General features: G+C 41.2%; 1 protein-coding gene across 1 annotated transcript in view; it reads left to right on the top strand.

Moving 5' to 3' along the window:
* AGTPBP1 (ATP/GTP binding carboxypeptidase 1) overlaps positions 1 to 20,462 on the top strand; it is a 2,804,614-nt gene that overhangs the window by 2,058,366 nt on the left and 725,786 nt on the right. The window contains exon 25 of the mRNA XM_044060898.1: positions 4,985 to 5,072. Within this exon, the coding sequence (XP_043916833.1) occupies positions 4,985 to 5,072 (88 nt within the window). The remainder of the gene's footprint in view (positions 1 to 4,984; positions 5,073 to 20,462) is intronic.

Here is a 20,462-nt window from a genome sequence, read left to right as displayed (position 1 = left end):
AGCAAGCCAGACCATCACAACAGATGCTTCAGACCTAGGATGTATGCTGGACAAATGCATACAAGGATTGTGGACACAAGACCAACTTCACCTGCACATCAACCTAAAAGAAATGCTGGCAGTAAAACTGGCAATCCAAAAGTTCAGACCATTTCTCAAGGAGGACCACTTGATGATAAGGACAGACAACACCACAGTCATGTGGTACATCAACAAACAGGGAGGCACCATTTCTTACCCCTATGCAGAATGACTTGAGCTGTGGACCCTGGCACTCAGCTACAACATCCAGTTACAGGCAATATTTGTGCCAGGAAAAGAAAACTCTAGCAGATATGTTAAGCAGGACCACATCGGATGCCCACGAATGGCAGCTGCGGATATCTTCAAGACCATCTCAAGAAATGGGGAATGCCTCAGATAGATCTATTCGCATCACCTTTCAATCACCAGCTCAAAAAATTCTGCACAAGGACATTCCACCCACTAGCATGGAAAGTGGACTCGCCTCCTTCAGCTGGAAAGGCCTAACAGCATATGCATTCCCACCTCTTCCCTTGATACACAAAGTACTACTAAAAATCAAGGAGGAGATAATCCTGATAGCTCCAAAAGACAGCATTGGTACCCACTGCTGAGGAGCATGTCTCGGAACAATATGGATGCCTTTGATGCTAACTCAGAACAACTTCAGCACCATGCATCCAAACCTAAAACGCTGCAACTGACTGCATGGAACATCACATAGCAGCTGCTAATACAGAACTTTCACAAAGAGTTAAAGACATTATTCTTGAAGCAGGCCTTCAACTAGAAGGAATTATGCTGGGAAATGGAAAAGGTTTGTCATTTGGAGTTCTGAAAGAGGAAAAGATGTATCAAACATAGATATGCCTAACATTCTGGAGTATCTGGCGAACTACTTCATTCAGGCCTGTCCTACTCCTCCATCAAGATTCATGCATCAGCTATTTCAGCAGAATACAGCTTTGATCCACCTGTTTTTCACACCCTTTGCTCAGGCAGTTCCTCAGAGGAATCAAGAATGTAAAACCTCCAAGGAAACCACCATTGCCAGCTTGGGACTTGAACTTTGTGCTAGAAAAATTGACACTATCACCTTTGAACCAGCAGCAACAGCAGACCTACAACACCTGTCATGGAAAACTGCTTTCCTACTGGCAATTACTTCAGCAAGGAGGGTTTCAGAACTACAGGCCTTAATGGCAGTGCAACCCTTTCTAATCTTCCACCAAGATAGAGTGTCCATGAGGACTAATCCTACATTTATGCCTAAGGTGGTATCCAGAGTGTCTTTAAACCAAGCAATCCACCTACCTACCTTCTTTCCCAACCCACAAAACAGAGGACTACTTGGACAGAACAAAAATAGCAGAAAGACTGACCAACTTTATGCAACAGGAAGGGAAGGAAATTCCAGCTATTCCAAGCAGACAATCTCCAAATGGATAGGAAATTCTGTTACTCCTTCCATGGAAAACCAATTCCACAGAACATAAGACCTCATTCCAGCCACTACCACAGCCTAAGCATTATAATTTACCTCTATATTCCAGATCCCGAGCAGGGTTTGCCACTGCTGTTCTGGTAGGGGATAAAACACACACCATAATACTTTTTATCCTCCTCCCTAGTTGGCTGACTGCAGATGCATCCATGAAGGACATAGTACAGTTTTGTACCTACCATAAATGTAGATGTCCATAGCATCTGCAGTCAGATTTGTTTGTATTTATGTACATACATGCTTATTTTTGTGTTTACCTCTATCTTTTGGAAACATTGGCATCTATCCAAAATTTTTAGCCTTCTATAGGGCTTCTGGCATCTGGGGCAAGAAACACTGAAGAATACATTTATGGTAGGTACAAAACTGTACTTTGTGTGCCTACCATAAATGTAGATGTTCGAGTGTATTCACTGTTGCAGTCCAGGTTACCCACCCACCATCCCCCTTTCCTTTGCTGGGTCTAATATGTACTCCTCTATTCTATACAACATATGTGGTGTATTTGCTTGTAGATGAAGGTAGACTTTTACTTTACTGCATGCATGTTTATTGGCATAAATTAGCCTACCCTTTTGGGGGGCACCTGACATCTGGGACAAGAAAAACTGAAGAAAATGGCGTTGGCTGCATCTTTTATACCCCTGGCGCACTGATGTCAGGGAGGTGGCGACAGCAACCGACCTCGGACCAGGACTTTGTAATTCGGGCCGACTGCGGGTAGCCTGCCAGCAGGATAACCCAACTGTAATGACTGCAACAGTGAATACACTCGAACATCTACATTTATGGTAGGTACACAACTGTACTTTCTCCATTCTTTTTCATCGAACTATGGGCAATCTCTACAAGTTGTCCCACAAGATGAACTTACACAGCAGACGGGCTCCTTCATTCATCCAAGCTTGCACCCTCTCAGTTTGACAGTTTGGATGATAAGCTTTTAATACCATTCAGGCATCTTTTTTTCTCAGGTTGTGCTGCAGGTATTACAGGAGACTAGGAAACCTGTTACAAGAAAATACATTTCCAAATGGAAGAGATTCTCAACTTGGTCCCAGAAGAAAGGACAGGAACTTTATGTATTTGGTATTCCTCTTATCTTTATGTAGTTTGTGTGAGCTGCGGTACTGTAGGCTTGCATACGTTTCCATTAAAGTACATTTGTCAGCCACTTCTGCCTGTCTACTTATGGGTCCACCTATCATATTTTGAGTCAATACATTCTTAAAAGGGGTCTTTCTTGCCGGGCTTCCAAGAAAATCTATTTCAATTCCTTAGGACCTGAATTAGGTGCTTCAAAAGTTAACACTCTCTCTCTCTCTCGCTCTCATTTATTGAATGTGCTTTCTCTGCTTTACAATTTTTTCCATGGAGGACAGTTTTCTTAGTAGTTTTGACTTAATTTAAAAGAATCAGAGTTACAAGCTCTTATGATTTCTCTTCCTTTCTGTTTTTTTGTAGGGACAGAGTCTTTCTTAGGAGTAACCCTTCCTTTATGCCTAAAGTTGTAAATTAAATGTTTTAAACTGGTCCATCCATTTGCCTACTTTATTCCTAATCCTCCAAACAAAGGAGAGAGAATCCTTAATTTCTTAAATGTTCACAGGCAGCTTGGATTCCATTTGGACAAAACTGAGCCCTTTAGGAAGTCAGATCACCTGTTTTGTGCCCTTTTAGGGGAGAAAATATGGGGTTTCCTGTTTCCAAACAAAGTTTCCAGATGGATTTCTCTTGCCGTCTCCTTTTACTTTATCTTTCATGAGAAATCCCTTCAAGTCTAAGTTCATGTAGTTCATTTTTCAAGGGTCTGGACTCAAACTATTCCTAAAGTAGCTACTTGGTCTTCCATTCACACACTTACTGAGCATTATATGATAGATCTCTTTTCTAGGGCCAAAATTGGTTTTGCCAGGTTCACTCTCCAGTATATTCTGGACTCCAGCTGTATAGCTCAAGCCTCCTCCCAATTAGTATAAAAGCTTTTGGAATCTTCCCACTAGTTTGCAATATTGCAACAGTGATCAGGTGCAGGACATAGCACTGTGTAAGAACCTAAAATAACAGTAGATGTCAGAATAGATCACTCTTGCATTACGTGCATCTTCTCTCATTCCCCTTTTTTCTATTTTCTTGTTCTTTGGCTGAGGTGGACATACCCTTACACATTCTTCCCTATTGACTTTAGTCTTGTTTCTATTTTTTTGTTAACCCTATCTTATCTTTCTGGAATAAGAAAGCTTTGAGATACTTCACCCCTGTGCATCCCTTATATACTAGCACATACTTTTGTGCATTGAGCATGAGTCAGACTTATGGCATGAGAGGAAAGGTGCCCAACCTTTGATATACTGGTCAGATGTATGGTATCCTTGTTAGGATACTTCCCACTAGTGAGCAGTATTGCAACAGTAATCTATTTGGACATCTACTGCTATGGTAAATTCTTACACAACTGTGTGTTCCTGCTGACAGCTGGCCTGCCATACCCTTCACTGTGTAGCAGTGACATACTGTGACTCATTCCTTCAAGCAGGGCAGCAGACACCCTGTCTTCATCAGTCCGACATGAGGCTTAGTCCTTCATCTGGTGGTGCAGAGTGGTACGTTTCTGTGCTGTTTCAAACTTGAATTTATGATTAATTTCCAGATAATTTACTGCTATGGAGGAGGCTTAGTAACACTGCACATTATTAACAGTTTAACTGGCATACCCAGCTCTGTGGAGTAGAAGGATAGAGCTCTGACTATGCTGTAGGCAACGTAAGTTAGACTAGTAGATCTGGTGCCTGTATGGGCTGGCCAGGGAGGATGGGAGTGAAAGGCCTCTGCCAGCTTGTCCGTCCTGGGGGGGGGGGGGTCAGATCTCGTTCACCATGTGGGTGGCCTGTAGCTGGAGTACTAGGTGTTCACTCATTGTTGTTCTGAGCTGGCCAAGCATGCTGTGCCATACTGCATTTGCATTAAGTAGTTGAGAGGAAACTAGTGTGTGGAGGCATCTCTTCAGTAGGCAGCAATTATGCGCTCTGAGGAGCCACTGTGAGCAGAGGATGCTCCTAGAAGAGACAGTAGGCCATTCCCTAGGGCCAGTAATCTGTCCTGCTCCCTACCACTCTAATCTTGCCAGAGAATGGAGGACTGATAGAGGTTCCTGGGCAGGAGAGAATGGGCTTTTGTGCTGTTGCCTAGTATGGGAATACTTTGCTCCCATTCTCCTAGAACAAGTGGTCTAATTGGGAGATGATAGAGAAGCCATCAGGCAAAGTCCTTTGGGGAGGGACAAAAAATGTAACTGGCATCTGTGTGACACTGAACATGCTACTATGTTAGAACTTAGAGGTTCTTGGTTTTATGATTAAATACCATGTCATATTTTAAGCAGAATTGTATCTGCATTTTGCTTCCTTTATGTACCATTTGGAGTTATTAAATGCTATAATTTTACTTTTTTTTAAGGGATGCAGCCTCTAATGTACTCTCTTCAGGAGGCCTCAAAATCCAGACCGAGATGGGTACGAACTGGAACAGACATTTGTTACTACAAGTAAGTGGAGTATTTTCAGATATATATTGTATGCCGGATTTTATAAACTGATGTTCAGATTTGTAATAGAATATTACCTGCCATGGTCATTTGTTTATCTGAATTTAAGATTGTACTACTGAATTTTACACAACTATTAAAATTTGGCCATGTGCATTACTGAAATGAAGTTTCAGTTTGTAGAACTAGCACACAGGGTAATATGCTGTTTCAAATTGTGTATGTTTTTAATATAAATTATAGCAGTAATGGGTTAGGGAGCTCTCCCCATCCACATAAAATGCATGGGGGCTAAAACTAGCTGGAATTATAAAATGTACTTTGACTTTAAAGCAGTTACTGTTAGATTAATGCTCTGGCTAACCCATATTGTCTTAATTGGAGCAAATATGGCTGTAGTAATTGCCAAATGAGCAGCTAGGGAAAACTGGACTCCAGGGAATGGTAATAAAGCTCACTTTATCTCAAGCCTTCCGTTTTAAAATTGTTTGTTTATGTTAATCTGCCAATTTCATTGTTGTACCATCGTTAATTTTTAATGCTTTTCATCATTTTTTCTGCTGCCTGAAACAAGATAATAGCTCATTTTCCTTTGCATTGCATCATTTAGCCAGGGATTCTACCTTACTATATAAGATTATTATTCTGCATTGCTTGAGTCCATGTATTATGTTATTTTAGTCTGTGTTTTTAGTAGAACTGCTTTGATTATATTCAGAATGTGTGATTCCACAGTTTAAAGCAGCCTTATTAGAAATGAGTGCATTACATTCTACTGAATGATAGTATTATGGGTTTGTAAAAGTGATTATCTTACTAAGCTGTAAAAAAATGCTTTTAAGTGTTAGCTTTATTATTCTGTTTTATTTTATCCATTTTTGCCAAGTTAATTGACCTGCTTAGAATCACATAGCTTGTGAGCAGCAATGGAGGAAATCAGTCCCAGCATTACAAGAAGATTCATGTTAGCAGTGTATAGCCACTGCATCTGCAGTATTTAATGTTTTGCTTTTGTTTGTAGTGGAATGTGTTTTGTTTTGTGTGTGTTATTTGGTTAAGGTGCAATATCTGTTGCCATTGTAGATGTTTGTTATGCATGTCACTGATTGTGTATTTAAGTAAAATCCATCAAGTGCACTTGTATAGTTTGGCTTTACAGTTTCTAAGTATTGTAGTAGACCAACTCAGTCAGCAAGTTATGATACTATACATCTCCTGAAATGCTAGTTCTCTGCAGGAACTGGACAGTTTAATGGTTTGACAGTGCTGCAGCAGGATGTGTCAGTGGTACTCCTGGATGAAGTTGGGGTATGGTATCTGCCCATAATTGCCATCTGTACCTAATTAAGAATAGTTCCTCATTGTTCTTAAAAGTCATGGTACTGCATTGAAATGTTTTTTTTTTCACATATAGTGTTAAGGTTTCTAAGCAAAACTTCATGTTAACACTGAGTCATATTCTTTCATCAGCAGAGCATTCCTTAAGCATAAAACAGTAATCTGACCATACTTTAGGACAGTAAATTACCTTGTTTTACAACACATTTGCTTGACAACAAAAAAGGAGACATTTAGTCTAGTCTGCTCTTTTGAAGTGTGTTAACATTCTACTTTCCTCTCCATACCTACCTTCCCTTTTACCTTTTTTGACCTGCCCCTTGTCCTCTTTAATGCCTGTGTAGATTGCCTTTCCACCACCAGTTTCAGTAGTCCATTCTTATGGTTTCATATTCCTCTTTATGGAAAAGTCCTTTTGGAGATCCAGGTAGTAGGTAGCACCTGTAACTGGCTGTGTAAACCTTACATTTCCTTTCTGACCTACCTGGTCAGAATAACCCCTTCTCATCTTCCTATTTAATCCTGTACACCAGTATCATGTTTTCCATCTCTTCTGGTTTTATGAGAAAGAACTATGGTTCCTATACCTACAGCATCTGGTCATATTCATTCCCCTCTTACCCAGTTGTCTTTCTAGTAGCATTCCTCTAACTCCCTGCCAGCAGCCTGATGTCTTTTCTTTATATAGCCTGCAAACTCTCAGTACAGTCTATCCAAGGCCATGTAGAGTGGAAGCATTACCTCTCTACTTTTGGAAGCTGGCTTCTTGAGGGTGCACCATAGCATTCTACTTGCTGTAGCCACTGCTTTCTTATTCTACTTCTGGTGGTCCAGTCCAGGTATGGTCAACACCTCCAGATATTTTTTCCTGTGAATTTAACATAATTTAATTTATACCTGGTTTGCTGTATGGGAAAAGTACAGATTTTTTTTTCTTAGGTGTCAGGGTGGGGTTATATTTTCACAGCAGTGCAGATCCCCTGAAACCCTGTCTCTCAAATGCCATGGATTTATTTTGTGTAGCTTCACCAAGGTTTAACCTCTCTGGATTGACATCACTATCTAGTTCCCTGGTCAGCTGGCAGTGACAGGTGCTGTGGAAGCAGAACAAGTCCAAGAGCCACCACTGCTACTTAGAGGAAGGTTATGCTGTTTTAAGTCCCTTCTTCCCACACCAGCATACTTGCATTGTCCAGTGAGCCTTCAGTGGGCTTTCTCTGAGTGGTGTTTTCTTCTCCTTGAGTGATATCCTCACAAGCTCCATACTGCCCTTTGACTGATTCCCCTCAGTAGTTCTCCATTTCAGCTGAAGGATCTAATGTTGGAGAACACTGAGTATCGTCCCCACCACCAAGAAAAGATCAGCAGGCCATGCCTTGCCATTCCTGTCATCCTTTTCCTCACTTATTCCTACCAGATGCCCAAGCTGCTAATTGAAAATAAGTCACCTGAGTCATAGTCAGAACTTCATTCCTCTGTGCCATTAGAGCTGGTTTCTGAGTGCATTACTGTACATTTTTTGGGCTGAACCTCAGCTGTCTCCTTTCTGCGTTTCCAAATCGTTCAGTGATTGAAGTTGTCAGCAACTGTTTAACGTTTGGCCTGTTTATTCCACATTTGAGATGTGCACTTTTGTACATTTCCGATACTAAAGATTGAGAGGTGTTTTCTGACACAGCCCTCACTTTATCTAGTAATATGAGGTCTACAAAGGGTTTTTTATCTTCAGGAACAATGTATCTGCTTCTCTGTGGCAATAATTCTTGCTTCATTCAGTTGCATTATCACATTTTTTAAGTTGCAGAGACATTAGAAATGTTTTACAAATATACTGTATTGGGTAGAAGTTCTGTAGTGTGGCTACAGGTATTGAGCTTTGTTTAGTGGACAAGGCTGGAGTCCAGCAGCCAAATACTATACCTGTATATTGTGACATAGAGTGGTCATTGAGGTAGACCATATCTCTAAGTATCTTTTAAAAACAAGTGACTTTTGGTACTTCAGCTATTTAGCACAATATTACTTTGCTTTTGTATTTATCACAGGTAGAGTTCACTAGCCATAAAGCTGTATATGATACCAGTCACCTAACTGACAGATCCTGATAAGTACAGTAATTTCTTGTGAGGCTTCTATGGCTTCACTTGTTGCATGTGCTGTGTTCCTTCTTTCATCAGTGTCAAATATTATTGTTTTATAAAAGGAATATCACTGACTTAGAGACATTTCTTTGCAAACCCATGCCAAGATGATTACCAGTATGGCAGAAATTCTCTCTGATGTTATCTAAGGAAGTACCCTTTTATTTAACCTCACTCCTCCACTTTTAAACCTCCCCTGCCAGCCCCCCACTGACCCATTCATTCCTCATTTGGTGCAAGAAACAATGTGTTCCTTTGCCAGCCAGGGTGATATTCCTAGAGTCCATTCATTCCCTGATTGGGGATAATAGATTATTAGCCCATTTGCTCCCCTTCAGTTGCAAGAGTCTGGAGCTTGGCAGCCCTTCAGTTGTGTGAGGGATGATCCTCCCTCCTCACAGACGCTGGTGCTTTCACTGAAGTTGTTGCTATAGAGAGCTCCCTATGGCATTCGTTTTACTGACCTTACAACTGTTACCTGCAATTCCTCAGTAGTCTTGTAGTCAGTGGTACATTGGGTTACAGTGGCTTCACCCCCCCCCCCAAATGAACAAACTGCAGAACCAATGCCAGAAGTACTTTTCAAAACATGATGAAAAATATTTCACTTTTTAAAAGTTATACTTTTTGTGCTTAAAAAAAGCTCATCTGTTTCTGTGGAGAGCAATAATCTCCAGCTGTAGTAATGCCCAACCCAAATGGTGAAAAGGTCACACAGACAGACCTTTTAGTAAAAACTTCACTAAAGATGCAACAAAGCTAGAGTCTTCACTGTAGTACTATAAACCTGTAGTGGTAACCTATGAGATATATGCATATTCTCTGCTACATAGCTTCTGAATGCCAATGACTTTTCACTTTTTAAATCTTTATAAATACGTTCAGGCCAATAAAAGTCAAACCCCACTAGCTGTAGACATGCATGCTTCAGCATTTTTACTGGAGTTTGTTTTTTATTGGCCTGAAAGTATCCATAAAGACCTAAAAGTAAAACATCTTTGGTATTCAAAAGTCATGTAGCTGAAACACTGATATGTCTTTAAAGGTGTCATTTGCATCGATAACCCTTGGGCCTTAACTATGCAGTCAGAGGTTACCTGGAGGTGGGGGACTCCAGCATCTCCAGTCCAGATTGGCTGTATAGAAGGCATATGCTTCAGGGCAAACTTAAATTCCAACAAAATATTGTCGAAAGTCCGAGTATTTAGAGTAATCCCTTTGTCTAATTTTATTGCTAAAAACAAAATAAATCCAGTTTCAAATCCTCCTCCTTCAAAAAATAGACTGACTCCAGATCGTTTCTTTTTTGGGTTTTATTGGGATAAGTGCTTTCATCCTTGCAGGCTTCTTTAGATCCAGTTTTCTCGAAAGTCCCATGTTGGAATTATGGGCTTGTATTACAGGGGGTTTAAAGCTCTTTCTTGGCTTGGTCTTTCTTGCAGTTTTCAGTTATAGTAATGATTACAGTAGCTTTGTGACAGGAGTATGTGCAAAAATGCTGTTATGTATTGTAAGACATAGATAATAAAGTAAGAGCCAGAGAGGGGATAAAAGGCTGAGATTTAAAGAATTGAAAGTATTTGAAAAATTTAGAAGTGAAACAAGAAACATACATTGAATTTGAAGTGGCACTAGTTCTGGATGTAGGAGAGAGAGACTTGTAAAAGCAGCATGCATACCTCTCAACCCCTTAGCACAGCAAGTCTGGACAGTGCCAAAATAATGGGGAGACAAATGCCCAAAAACAGGGACCATTTTTAAATATTGCCCTTATAAACTTAGAAAGTTGATAGAATTGCAGGTTAGCATGCATTTTCTGTAGGGTCTAAAGTCAAGTCAGTTGTCTGTCATTATTTAGTGACTTAAATCCTCAGTGATTTACCTGAATATCACAAATTTTATGAGGGACAGACAAAAACCCGAAGCAAAAATGTGGACAATTGAGAGGTGTGGCTTATGTAACAGAGGGAGGCTGAGAATAAGAAGAGAAAGTAGTGAGAGAAAATAATGTAGCCATTATTTATAAAAGCTTAATTTAATGGTTCTATAATGGAAACTAGATAGACAACATAAGTATGAAGTTCTAAATACATAAAGGTTGTCCTGAAGTTGAACATGAGCACAGCTATGAGTCCTTCAGATACTACCTGTGTAAGGATTTGAATGACTTTAGGTTGCAGGCACTCACACACACACATTGGAACAACTAAAGTTTGCAGACACACACACACACACACACACACACACACACACACACACACACACATATCCAGACTTGCGGTTCATTAACTAACCCCCACTAGTGCAACCACCCTGGCAGATACATGCTCACACACACACACATACAGATTTGTGATTCCCTACCTAATCCCCCTAGTGCAACCAGCCAAGCAAGTACACATTTACACTGACATGCTGTTACACACACACACACACACACACACACACACACACACACTGAGGCATCCCACCTCTATGGCTATCCTAGATTTACCTGCCCTGCAAATGCTTCCTTAGGAGTGAATGGGTGACTACTGTCTTTTAATGACATTCATTTTTGTTTCCAGCAGTAGAAAATGATGCAGCATTGTAAATTGGGAAGGAGATGTTGGCATTTCCAGGGGAGAGCACATGTTGGCATTTCCAGGGGGAGCACATGTCTAATTAACATTAGCCTGTCACTCATATTGCCACATTCTAAGTCATAGATAGTGCTACAGCCGAGGTGTTCCCCCCTTGTGGCTGCCTCAGCACAGAGAATGGATCTATTGGATGAAGCCACATGTCAATGCATCACTTCAGAGGAGTAGGGGAAGTAGCTAATACTAATTAGCCAAACTATTCACTCCTATGTGCGTACTCTTAAGTACATGTAATGTATGCATGTGTGTGTGTGTGTGTGTGTGTGTGTGTGTGTGTGTGTGTGTGTGTGTGTGTGTGTGTGGTGCCTTTGCTAACATGATGAACTGAGACAAAGGAACAGAACCTACAAAGCCAAGCATAAATTAAACATTAGTGCCTCATCCAAAGATAAGCATAAGTCCTTCTTTACCTGTGTTTGTAATTTCAAATACAGTACTCAGCAGTGCACAGAACTTATCTCAAAAGATGCCCTCCACCCTTATCCAAGGATATTGCCAGTATGCCATCAGAATAATTTAGTCCAAACATCTTCCTGGTGTCTCTTCCCTGTTTCCATCCAGTCTGTGCTTCTCTGCTATAATTATCGCTGAACAAATCCTAGAAGACTTCCCCAAAACCAAGAACACTGGCTGTATGAGTCCAGACCACTTAACAGTCTGTCTCTTTGTTAATGCAGAACACTGCCCCATTTACTCCTTCTTCAATCTATTTAGTCTTAACCTTGCAAGTGGGTATACACCTATAGCCTGGAAAACAACAGTTGTAGTATCTTGCCATAAGAGTGTCTCTACCACTGACCCTGGGAACTTCAGACCAATTAGCTATACCAGTATCATTTGTAAGGTAATGGAATATAACATTATGAAGCTCATAAATAAAAATATTGACATCATCTTGCCTTCATCCCAACCCAGTTTGTTTTTATGAAAGGTGGAACATGCTTAATAAACCTGATCAATTTATTTGAGAGTCAGAGACACTGGATGAGGGTAAATATTTACACATTGCCTACATGGACTCTGCCAACACCTTCAGTTATATTCCACATACTGGCCTTATTAAGAAACTGCCCCAGTTAAATATAAACCCTTTATTATAGGACCTCTTCTTTTCATCATTTACTTTGCTGATTTCTAATAAACAAATAATAAAAAAAATAATTAAAAAGGAACCACTCGTTGAGCAGAAACAAATTTAATGAAGTAAGTATAACCACTCAGTACATAAATACGAAAAGTAAACGTTTTCGTCAGGCACATAGACCAAACTTCATCAGACCAATTACTGATTTCTAAGACAGTCGCAGTGTTGCAGTGGTAGGGTTGTTGCCTTACAGCAAGAGGTTCTCCCGTTCAATTCTCGGCTGGAGTGCGGGGAGTGCTTTCTGTGTGGAGTCTGCATGTCCTCCCTGCGGTTGGGTGGGCATTCGAAAGACATGCATAAATGGGCATGCCTTCACTGAAGGTTGAATGTCGAGCTGGCACCTCGGCGTTCGTGAAAATCTACTACCAATCATTAGAGGACCGGAGTTCCTCTGTGGCGACCCCTAACCGGGAAAAGCCAAAAGACAACAACAACTGTACTGATTTCTAAGCTGACATTAAGGGTGTTTTGTTTACTATGTTTGCAGATGATTGTAAACCTGGAGTCATCATAAGCTCATTAGATGGCACTCACATCCTCTAAAAGGGCTTAAAGTTTACAGACTCTTGTTAACACTATTGACTAAATGCAAGGCTAAGAAATGTAGTATTATCCTCTGTGTGAAACAAGAACACCTCTGTATCTGCCACATAAATGATATCTCCCAATTAAATACTGTAATTTGGGGTCTAGGCATGTTTGTGAACAAAGAGTTATCTTTTGACCCTCATGTATCAGCTGTTGCTCTGCCTAGCCCACTTAATTGCTAAAGACAAATCCTGCAGGTCCAGTGAAGTAGTTGCTCCACTTTACTCCTGTCTTATCAAACCCATAATAGAATGTGATGTCTGTTTTGACATGTATCTGTCAAGGCATAATATTATCTAGAAAGAAACACAATTTTTCCTGACCGGAGAATCACTAGCATGAGCTCCGTAAGCTACAGAGAGCATTTAAAATCCCCATCACTTTACTCTGTCTCTTGCAGACATCTACATAGTTACATATGCCTGGCCTACAAGGGTGCAGATGATCCTGTCCTGCCTGATATCTTACATATTGGTAAGCCTGGAAGTACTACAAATATCTCTTCTAGAGACCTGCACCTGAGTGTGCCTCTTCCAAAGAATGCCCTACCTATAGAATAAGCTTCCTGTCCATATCAAGCAAACTAGTTCCCTAACACTCTTTAAAAAACAACCTGGATGAGTGAATGACAGCCTGTAAATTCACTCCTATAAAGTTCCTCAGACTCACGTGGATAGAGGCAGTAACTAGTAGGAACTGCAGGGGCTATAGGGACCATGTGGTCTATTGTACTGATTGCCTAGTATTCATCGATAGGCCCATGAAGCTGTGTTGTACTTCTAATTTTGTTCTCTGGTTACTATTGTATTTAACATTATGATATTCTATATTTGTGATTTATTTTGTTTTATCTCATTGTTCCTGTGAAAGCCTGAAACATGGTTGAAAAGAGCCTTATAATGAGGCCACCTACCTGGTTAACAAATGTTTACATTACCAGATTAAAAAAATAAATAAAAAACCAAGGGAACACACTCCCTGAAGTACTGAGTGTTAGGAATATTCTGCAGCCTCCTGTTTGGTTTGTAATTTAAGGTAGATTATACCCTCAAGAAGACCACCAACATATATGACTTCCTCAGCCACCATCTAGCCAAGTGTCATGAATCAGAGCAGAACTCTGAGTTAGTAAAAGTGAGGACAGTGTTATAGACAGGAGCTTCTTGTGATAGGTCCTATTATATTCCCTGAGACTGTATATTTTTTTAATTCAAATGAACAGAAATCAAGGGAGGACAAAAGAAGGCAAAGACAGCAACAACAAAACAGGGTGGAAAATGTACCCAGTCAAAAAACAAAATTTTAACTACTGTAACTGTGAACTAGTTATCAGTATGTAAACCTAAGTAGAAGTACTGATAGCACTTGTTACTTTATGTGAATATGAAATTAAAAATGACATTTCTTGTCCATGTTTAGTCTATTCTATGAAAACATTTCCAGTGATTGATTGAAAGGTTTACTAAGAAATTAAATATGAAGAAAGAGGAAGGAAAAAAAGAAGACATTGGAAAAGGGAACCTGAATAGGCCTCAAGAAGAAACTTAATGAGAAAATTATGTTGTCATTTATGTGTGTTCTTGGTTGCATAGCTTGTTCCAGAATTGGTCCAAAGTTACTCATTTGTTGGACCTTGCATCAACATTAGGTGTATGTTGCATTACTAAACAGTATAGTCTTTATCTAAATGGGACAGGTGCTGACTTTGAGGGAACATGGGCGAAATTCTTGGCTAGGCTTATAAGGGCCTTCAGGCCAATAGCCTAGTATCATCCTATGAACCTATGGATAAATGCTTCAGCATTGTGATCTAACCTTTCTAAGTGTATGTGGGCAGGGCCAGCATTACGTAAAATGGCACCCTAGGAGAAGGGCTGTATCACACCCCTTCCCCCCAACCCACTTCTCCCTTACTGCTGTGCACATCCCTTGGCGCTTCCCTTTCCCCCAGTGCCATCCATGTTACTTTTTCTTCCTTTTATCACCTTTTGTCTTGCTTGTCAGTTTCTCCCTGCTTCTTTTCAAGACAGCCTAAATTAGTTAGAACTACCCCATCAACTAACATATAGACACAGCTTCTTACCAACTATAAAATGATCCAGAATCCATCTGCTTGTCTAGAACTAAATTTTCTTGACAGCTATGTTCCCAGCTGATCATTATGATCCAGTGACCAAAAAATCCTGTCTGTCCACAAACCTATTACATCTGCTGGGCACTTCTGTACTTGTAGCATGTTGCATGTTGCTAAGGCCTAGAGCTCCTTACCTGTATTCATCAGGTCAATACCCTCTCTCCTGTCCTTCAAAACCATTCTGAAAGACTTGATAGCTAAAACCTGCCTCTGTTCTCTTTAGGATAAACCATTTTTTTTCATCTTACCTTTAAGCATCCCTGTGACCAGCACTTGCTCTTATACCTGCTGAAAAGCACTAGGAAGCCTTAAACTGATACAAACACTCAACTCTCATTGATAAGGAGAAATTAATTGTAGGCACTAAACAGCTATAATTGCCAAGTACTTTGCTAAGCCAAGGGAAAACAGCTCCTGTACTTTACAAAAAAAGCACCAAACCAGGCATGTCCAAGAGTCAGCTTCCAGTGATTTCTCCTGTCCACCTGGTGAATCTGGGTATACTAGGGCAATGCAGCAGTTGCCTCATGTACACAGACAGCCCTCTCCTCCTACCACCTAACACTACAATCTGTGAGAGATGCACTTACATAGCCAAACTGGAAGCAAAGCTCTCTCCACCCAAGACTGTGCTAGACAGTCAAGAGGAGAAGGTTAGCACCCGCACTATACCTCAAGCAACACATAGCCCTTCTAAACCCACACCACCAACACCCACACATAGCAACATTAAATCCACATATGCGGAGGCCCTTAACTGTAAGCTGCCCAAGCAACAAGGACCTCCGAAGCTGAAACTCAAACAAACACCAATCACAACCAAAGTGCCACATAGCGCACAACATCAGTGTGCCACCCAGCGACAGCCCCTAAGGCAAGACAAAGTACCTAACACTTTATACACTGTGTAGTCAGCCACACTGATGTCCCACTCACCAGGCTGAACAAGGAGAAAATTACAGTTAGCTGCCTGTCAGGTGCCAGGATCCACCACATAATGCATGCACTCAAGTCACTCCACAACAAGTACAAATATGACTCTGTCATTGTCCATGTTGGAATGAATGACTTGAGGCGTACCTCCCTGGACTACATGAAAAGAGACATGGAAGAGCTCTCTGATCATGTGGCCCTGCCAGGTATGCCCCTAGCCCTGCGTATCATCCTGCCTTCACCCAGAATACCACAATATAAGGACAAAATGACTGACTTCAACAATTGGCTAAGCTTCTGGTGTCATTCAGAGGGGATCCAGTATCTGTCTGCCTGGGATGACATGATCGACAGACCACGATGCTTTGCTAGAGATGTTCTGCACCTGTCGCCCCTGGGATTCAGGTTACTGGCTAAGGCTCTTGCCACCCCATAGTGCCTTTTTTAGGCAAAGTTCAACAGACAAAACCACCACCGTAAAAGGTACAAACATGCAAAATCTGAAGGTAATGCTACTCAATGCTAGAAGTCTAAACCTCAACATGCACTCTCTCGAGGCACTCCTAAAAATGGAGAATATCGATATCTGTGCAGTAACTGAGAACCTTGTTCAAGGCTTCAGAGAGCACCTCTGCAATACCAGGCTAAAACTCTTACCACACTTTTCGGCCACCAAACGAGGACCAAAACAGTAAAGGTGGTGGAGTGTCCATATTCACCAAGGATATTCACACCACCAGGCTAGTTGCCCAACACAATGCATCTGAAATTCTCCAGGTGCAACTAACACTTGGTAAGACTGCAATCCAAACTGTAGCTTGCTACAGATCCCCACCATGCCCCAAGATTCTCACTGCACCTTTCTAAACATACTGAAAAATATTAAGATACAACCAAACACCCTAATACTGTGTGATTTCAACTACCCTGCTATTAACTGGGAAAACTACTCATGTAACAACACCTTTGCCCAATGGTTCTTGGAATTCATGAATTCCAACGCCCTGGATCAACTAATCCGTAGTCCCACCAGGGGCTCCAGTATCCTAGACCTGGTCATTACCAACATGGGAAATCGATGCTCCACACCTATGGTCACCCCCTCGTTGGTCAGGTCTGACCATAAGCTAATCACCCTTAACATCCACATCCCACCCCCCCTCCAGTAAGGAAACCTCCATAAAAAACTTCTCCAAAGCCAACTTCATTCTACTCAAGTCAGAAATGACAAACTTCATGACACCCATGCAGACGGGAACTGAAAGTTCGACTGCTGAATCCTACACTAAGGCACTGTACGAGCACATCCACTCATGCATGAATCGTGCCATCCCAAATAGAACCAAGATGCTCTCCTCCAAAAAAAGGAAGCCAATCTGGTGGTCCCCTGCCATTAACAAACTTTACAACAAAAGGAAGAAACTGTTGCAGAAAAGAGGAAAATCCCAGGATGCAAAGAAACTCCCTTACCAGCCTGAGTAAGAAGCTGAGATCCCTCATAAAATCCTCCAAAGCAAGTTACGAAAATAAAATTGCCAAAGATTCCAAAGACAACCACAAGGCATTCTATAACTATGTCAAGAATCTAAATGCAATGCTCAGAGCTACAACATAATGGCATTAAATATACTGATCCCAAGGCTATTGCCAGTATCCTGGCAGATCAATTCAGTGCCAACTTCACCCCCTCTCACCCCCTAAACGGCCCATCTCAATACCGGAAGATTGCCAAATTCCAGTAATAATGACCACACAGGTAAAAAACGCACTCTCCGAAGCTAAGAATACAGCATCCATGGGACCAGATGTCATCCCGGGCTGTGTACTACATGAACTGCAAAATGAACGGACACCTCACCTAAGTGTCATGTTTAATCATAGCCTCACCTCAGGCTTCATGCCCACTGAGTGGCGCACAGCTACAGTTATCCCACTCCAAAAGGGGGATCCACCTTGGATACCGGGAACTACCACCCCATCAGTCTGACGAGCCTGGTCTGCAAGGCCATGGAACGTATTATCATGGAACTTATAAACAAAGACATTGGCAACCTTCAAACATTGTTTGTGAAGGGCCAATCTTGTCTCCTGAACAGGACATGCTGGAGGGATAGATTTATCACTCAGAGACTCCCTGTGCTGTGGAATAAAATCCCGGTCCATGTGAGGCAGAGCACCTCGCTGACTCTGTTCAAGAGAAATCTAGACCTGTGGATGGAAGATCGTAGGTTTACCCCGGGAATCATCTCTGTGTCACTGCTGGACAGAGGCACAACAAACTAATGGGCACAGTATTTTTTCATATAAGGGGTGGCGTAAGCCACAAAAATTTGGGCTAGGCTTATAAATGCCTTAGGGCAGATAGCCTAGTATAAACCTATGAACCTATGATTGACTTCTTTGAGTCAGTCTCCATAGCCGTGGACGAGGTTAAGGCGGTCCACACAGCCTATCTGGACCTCACCAAGGCCTTTGACACCATTCCCCACTCTGGAATTATAGATATAATTACTAAGCTGGGCATTAATCCCTATGTCACTCGATGGGTTGCCAACTGGCTTACTGACAGAACCCACACTTAAAAGTAGTTGACTCCAAATCCAGTTCCAGACAAGTGACATGTGGAGTACCTCAGGGTTCAGTCCTGGGACCGCTCTTGTTTGGCATGTACTTCTCTGAAGTACAGGCCAACACTAAGGGACTCTGGCTAACAAAGTTCGCAGATGACTGCAAACTGGGAGCCATTATTGAATCCCCAAATGATGTGGATACTCTACAAAAGGGCTTTACAGAAACAGATGCTTGGTGCTAGAGCCATGGGCTCAAGCTCAATGCCAAAAAATGTATAGTTATCCCCTTTGGGAAAAAACATGTACCTGTGAATTACCACATAAGTGGCAGTACACTAAACACCGAAAGTGTGATAAGAGACTTAGGGACACAGGTGGACAGTGGTCTCACCTTCAATAACCACATCGCCACAACAGTCAGGAAATCCTTTTGTGTGTCACACCTCATCACTAAGGGCTTTTCATCCAGAAAAAAGGAGGTCATTGTCCCACTTAACTCATCCCTCATTAGACCCATTATAGAATACAACGCCCCATTTGGTATGTACCTCTCAAGACATCTGCAACAACTAGAAAGGCTGCAGAAATACCTCACTAAAAGAATCACAGGCCTAAAGCAGATGCCCTACGCTGACCGCCTTAAAAAACTCCAGCTATACTCTGTCGCATATTGTCGCCGCAGAGACTATCTCTGCTTAACGTACAAGACCATGTCAAACTCAGAGCTGTTGGACATGCTACACTTAAAGAAATCCCAATCCCTCAGAGCCACACGCTCCAGGGATCAAAACCTTGTCATCACAATAAAAAAAACATGCTATAGGGATAAGTTCCTGACCCAGAGACTCCCCAGACTCTGGAATAGACTTGACCATACCTGTCCAGCAGAATGCCTCTTTGACCGTAGTCAAAAGGAACCTTGATTGGATGGGAGAAAGGAAATTCACCCCGGGAATCACATCAGTCGCCTGCTAGACAGGGGTACAGGGAATTAACTAGTTTGTGAAGAAATAGCCAGGGAATTGTTATGGCTAGGCTTGTATAGGCCCTAGTGCCGATAGCCTAGTACTAACCTATGAAGCTATGTATGTGTTTGTATGGCTGCCAACATCAGTCTTGTGATAAAATGGAGAAAATATAAACATTTTAGATATTGCACTGAGTTTCTTTGTGTCTTTCATTAGTTTTGTCAGTCAAAAAAGTGTAGCTTTTTAAATAAATGTTTCAATTGAATATTATCTGAAAGTATCTATGAACATTGCTGAAGACTTTGAAAATGTGAATATTTTAGAAGTAACTCGTTGCTGGGTTTCGGTAATGACTGGTTATCATTAGTTGGCCTAGTTTGGTTAAGAGGGTGAATCAGGCATGGATTAGCTTACTACAGATATAACTGTTACCACAGATAAAATAAAATAGGTACAAGTTTGATGAAACCAAGCAACATATACCTAGCAGTTCCTTATATAGAATCAAATATTTCCCCCAGCTAGATATGTAAAGCAGAATATCAGTATTTGGAGGCATAACTGATCAAAAAAGAGAAGCTGTAGTGTTATTTCCTTATTCATTTTAGTACAGTTTGGAGATGGAAACCTAATGCTGTTTCCTCTCCCTTATGTGTATTGAAATGGGTATTAATTGAATGCCAGTTTTCTTAATTGAATTTCCTGTTTCTGTAGTGGTGCCTGATTGTAGGCAGGTTGCTCTTTAATGCAAAACATGTTTTTGTTTTCTGTATTTTGTGTACTACTTCACACCTTTCATATATGAAGGTGATCTGCTTTGAATGAGTCAGCAATTCAAGTTCTTTTGAGCAGTGATGGATTTTCAGCATTACAAACCACTTTTTAAGTATATGTTTTTTTAGGTATGTTTCTGCTAATGTATTCAGTGCAGT

The sequence above is a fragment of the Protopterus annectens genome, chromosome 2.part0 (genome assembly GCF_019279795.1).
Source record: "Protopterus annectens isolate FY-2018-M chromosome 2.part0, PAN1.0, whole genome shotgun sequence".
Classification (NCBI taxonomy): Eukaryota; Metazoa; Chordata; order Ceratodontiformes; family Protopteridae; genus Protopterus; species Protopterus annectens.
This window is presented reverse-complemented; position numbering and strand designations above follow the sequence as displayed.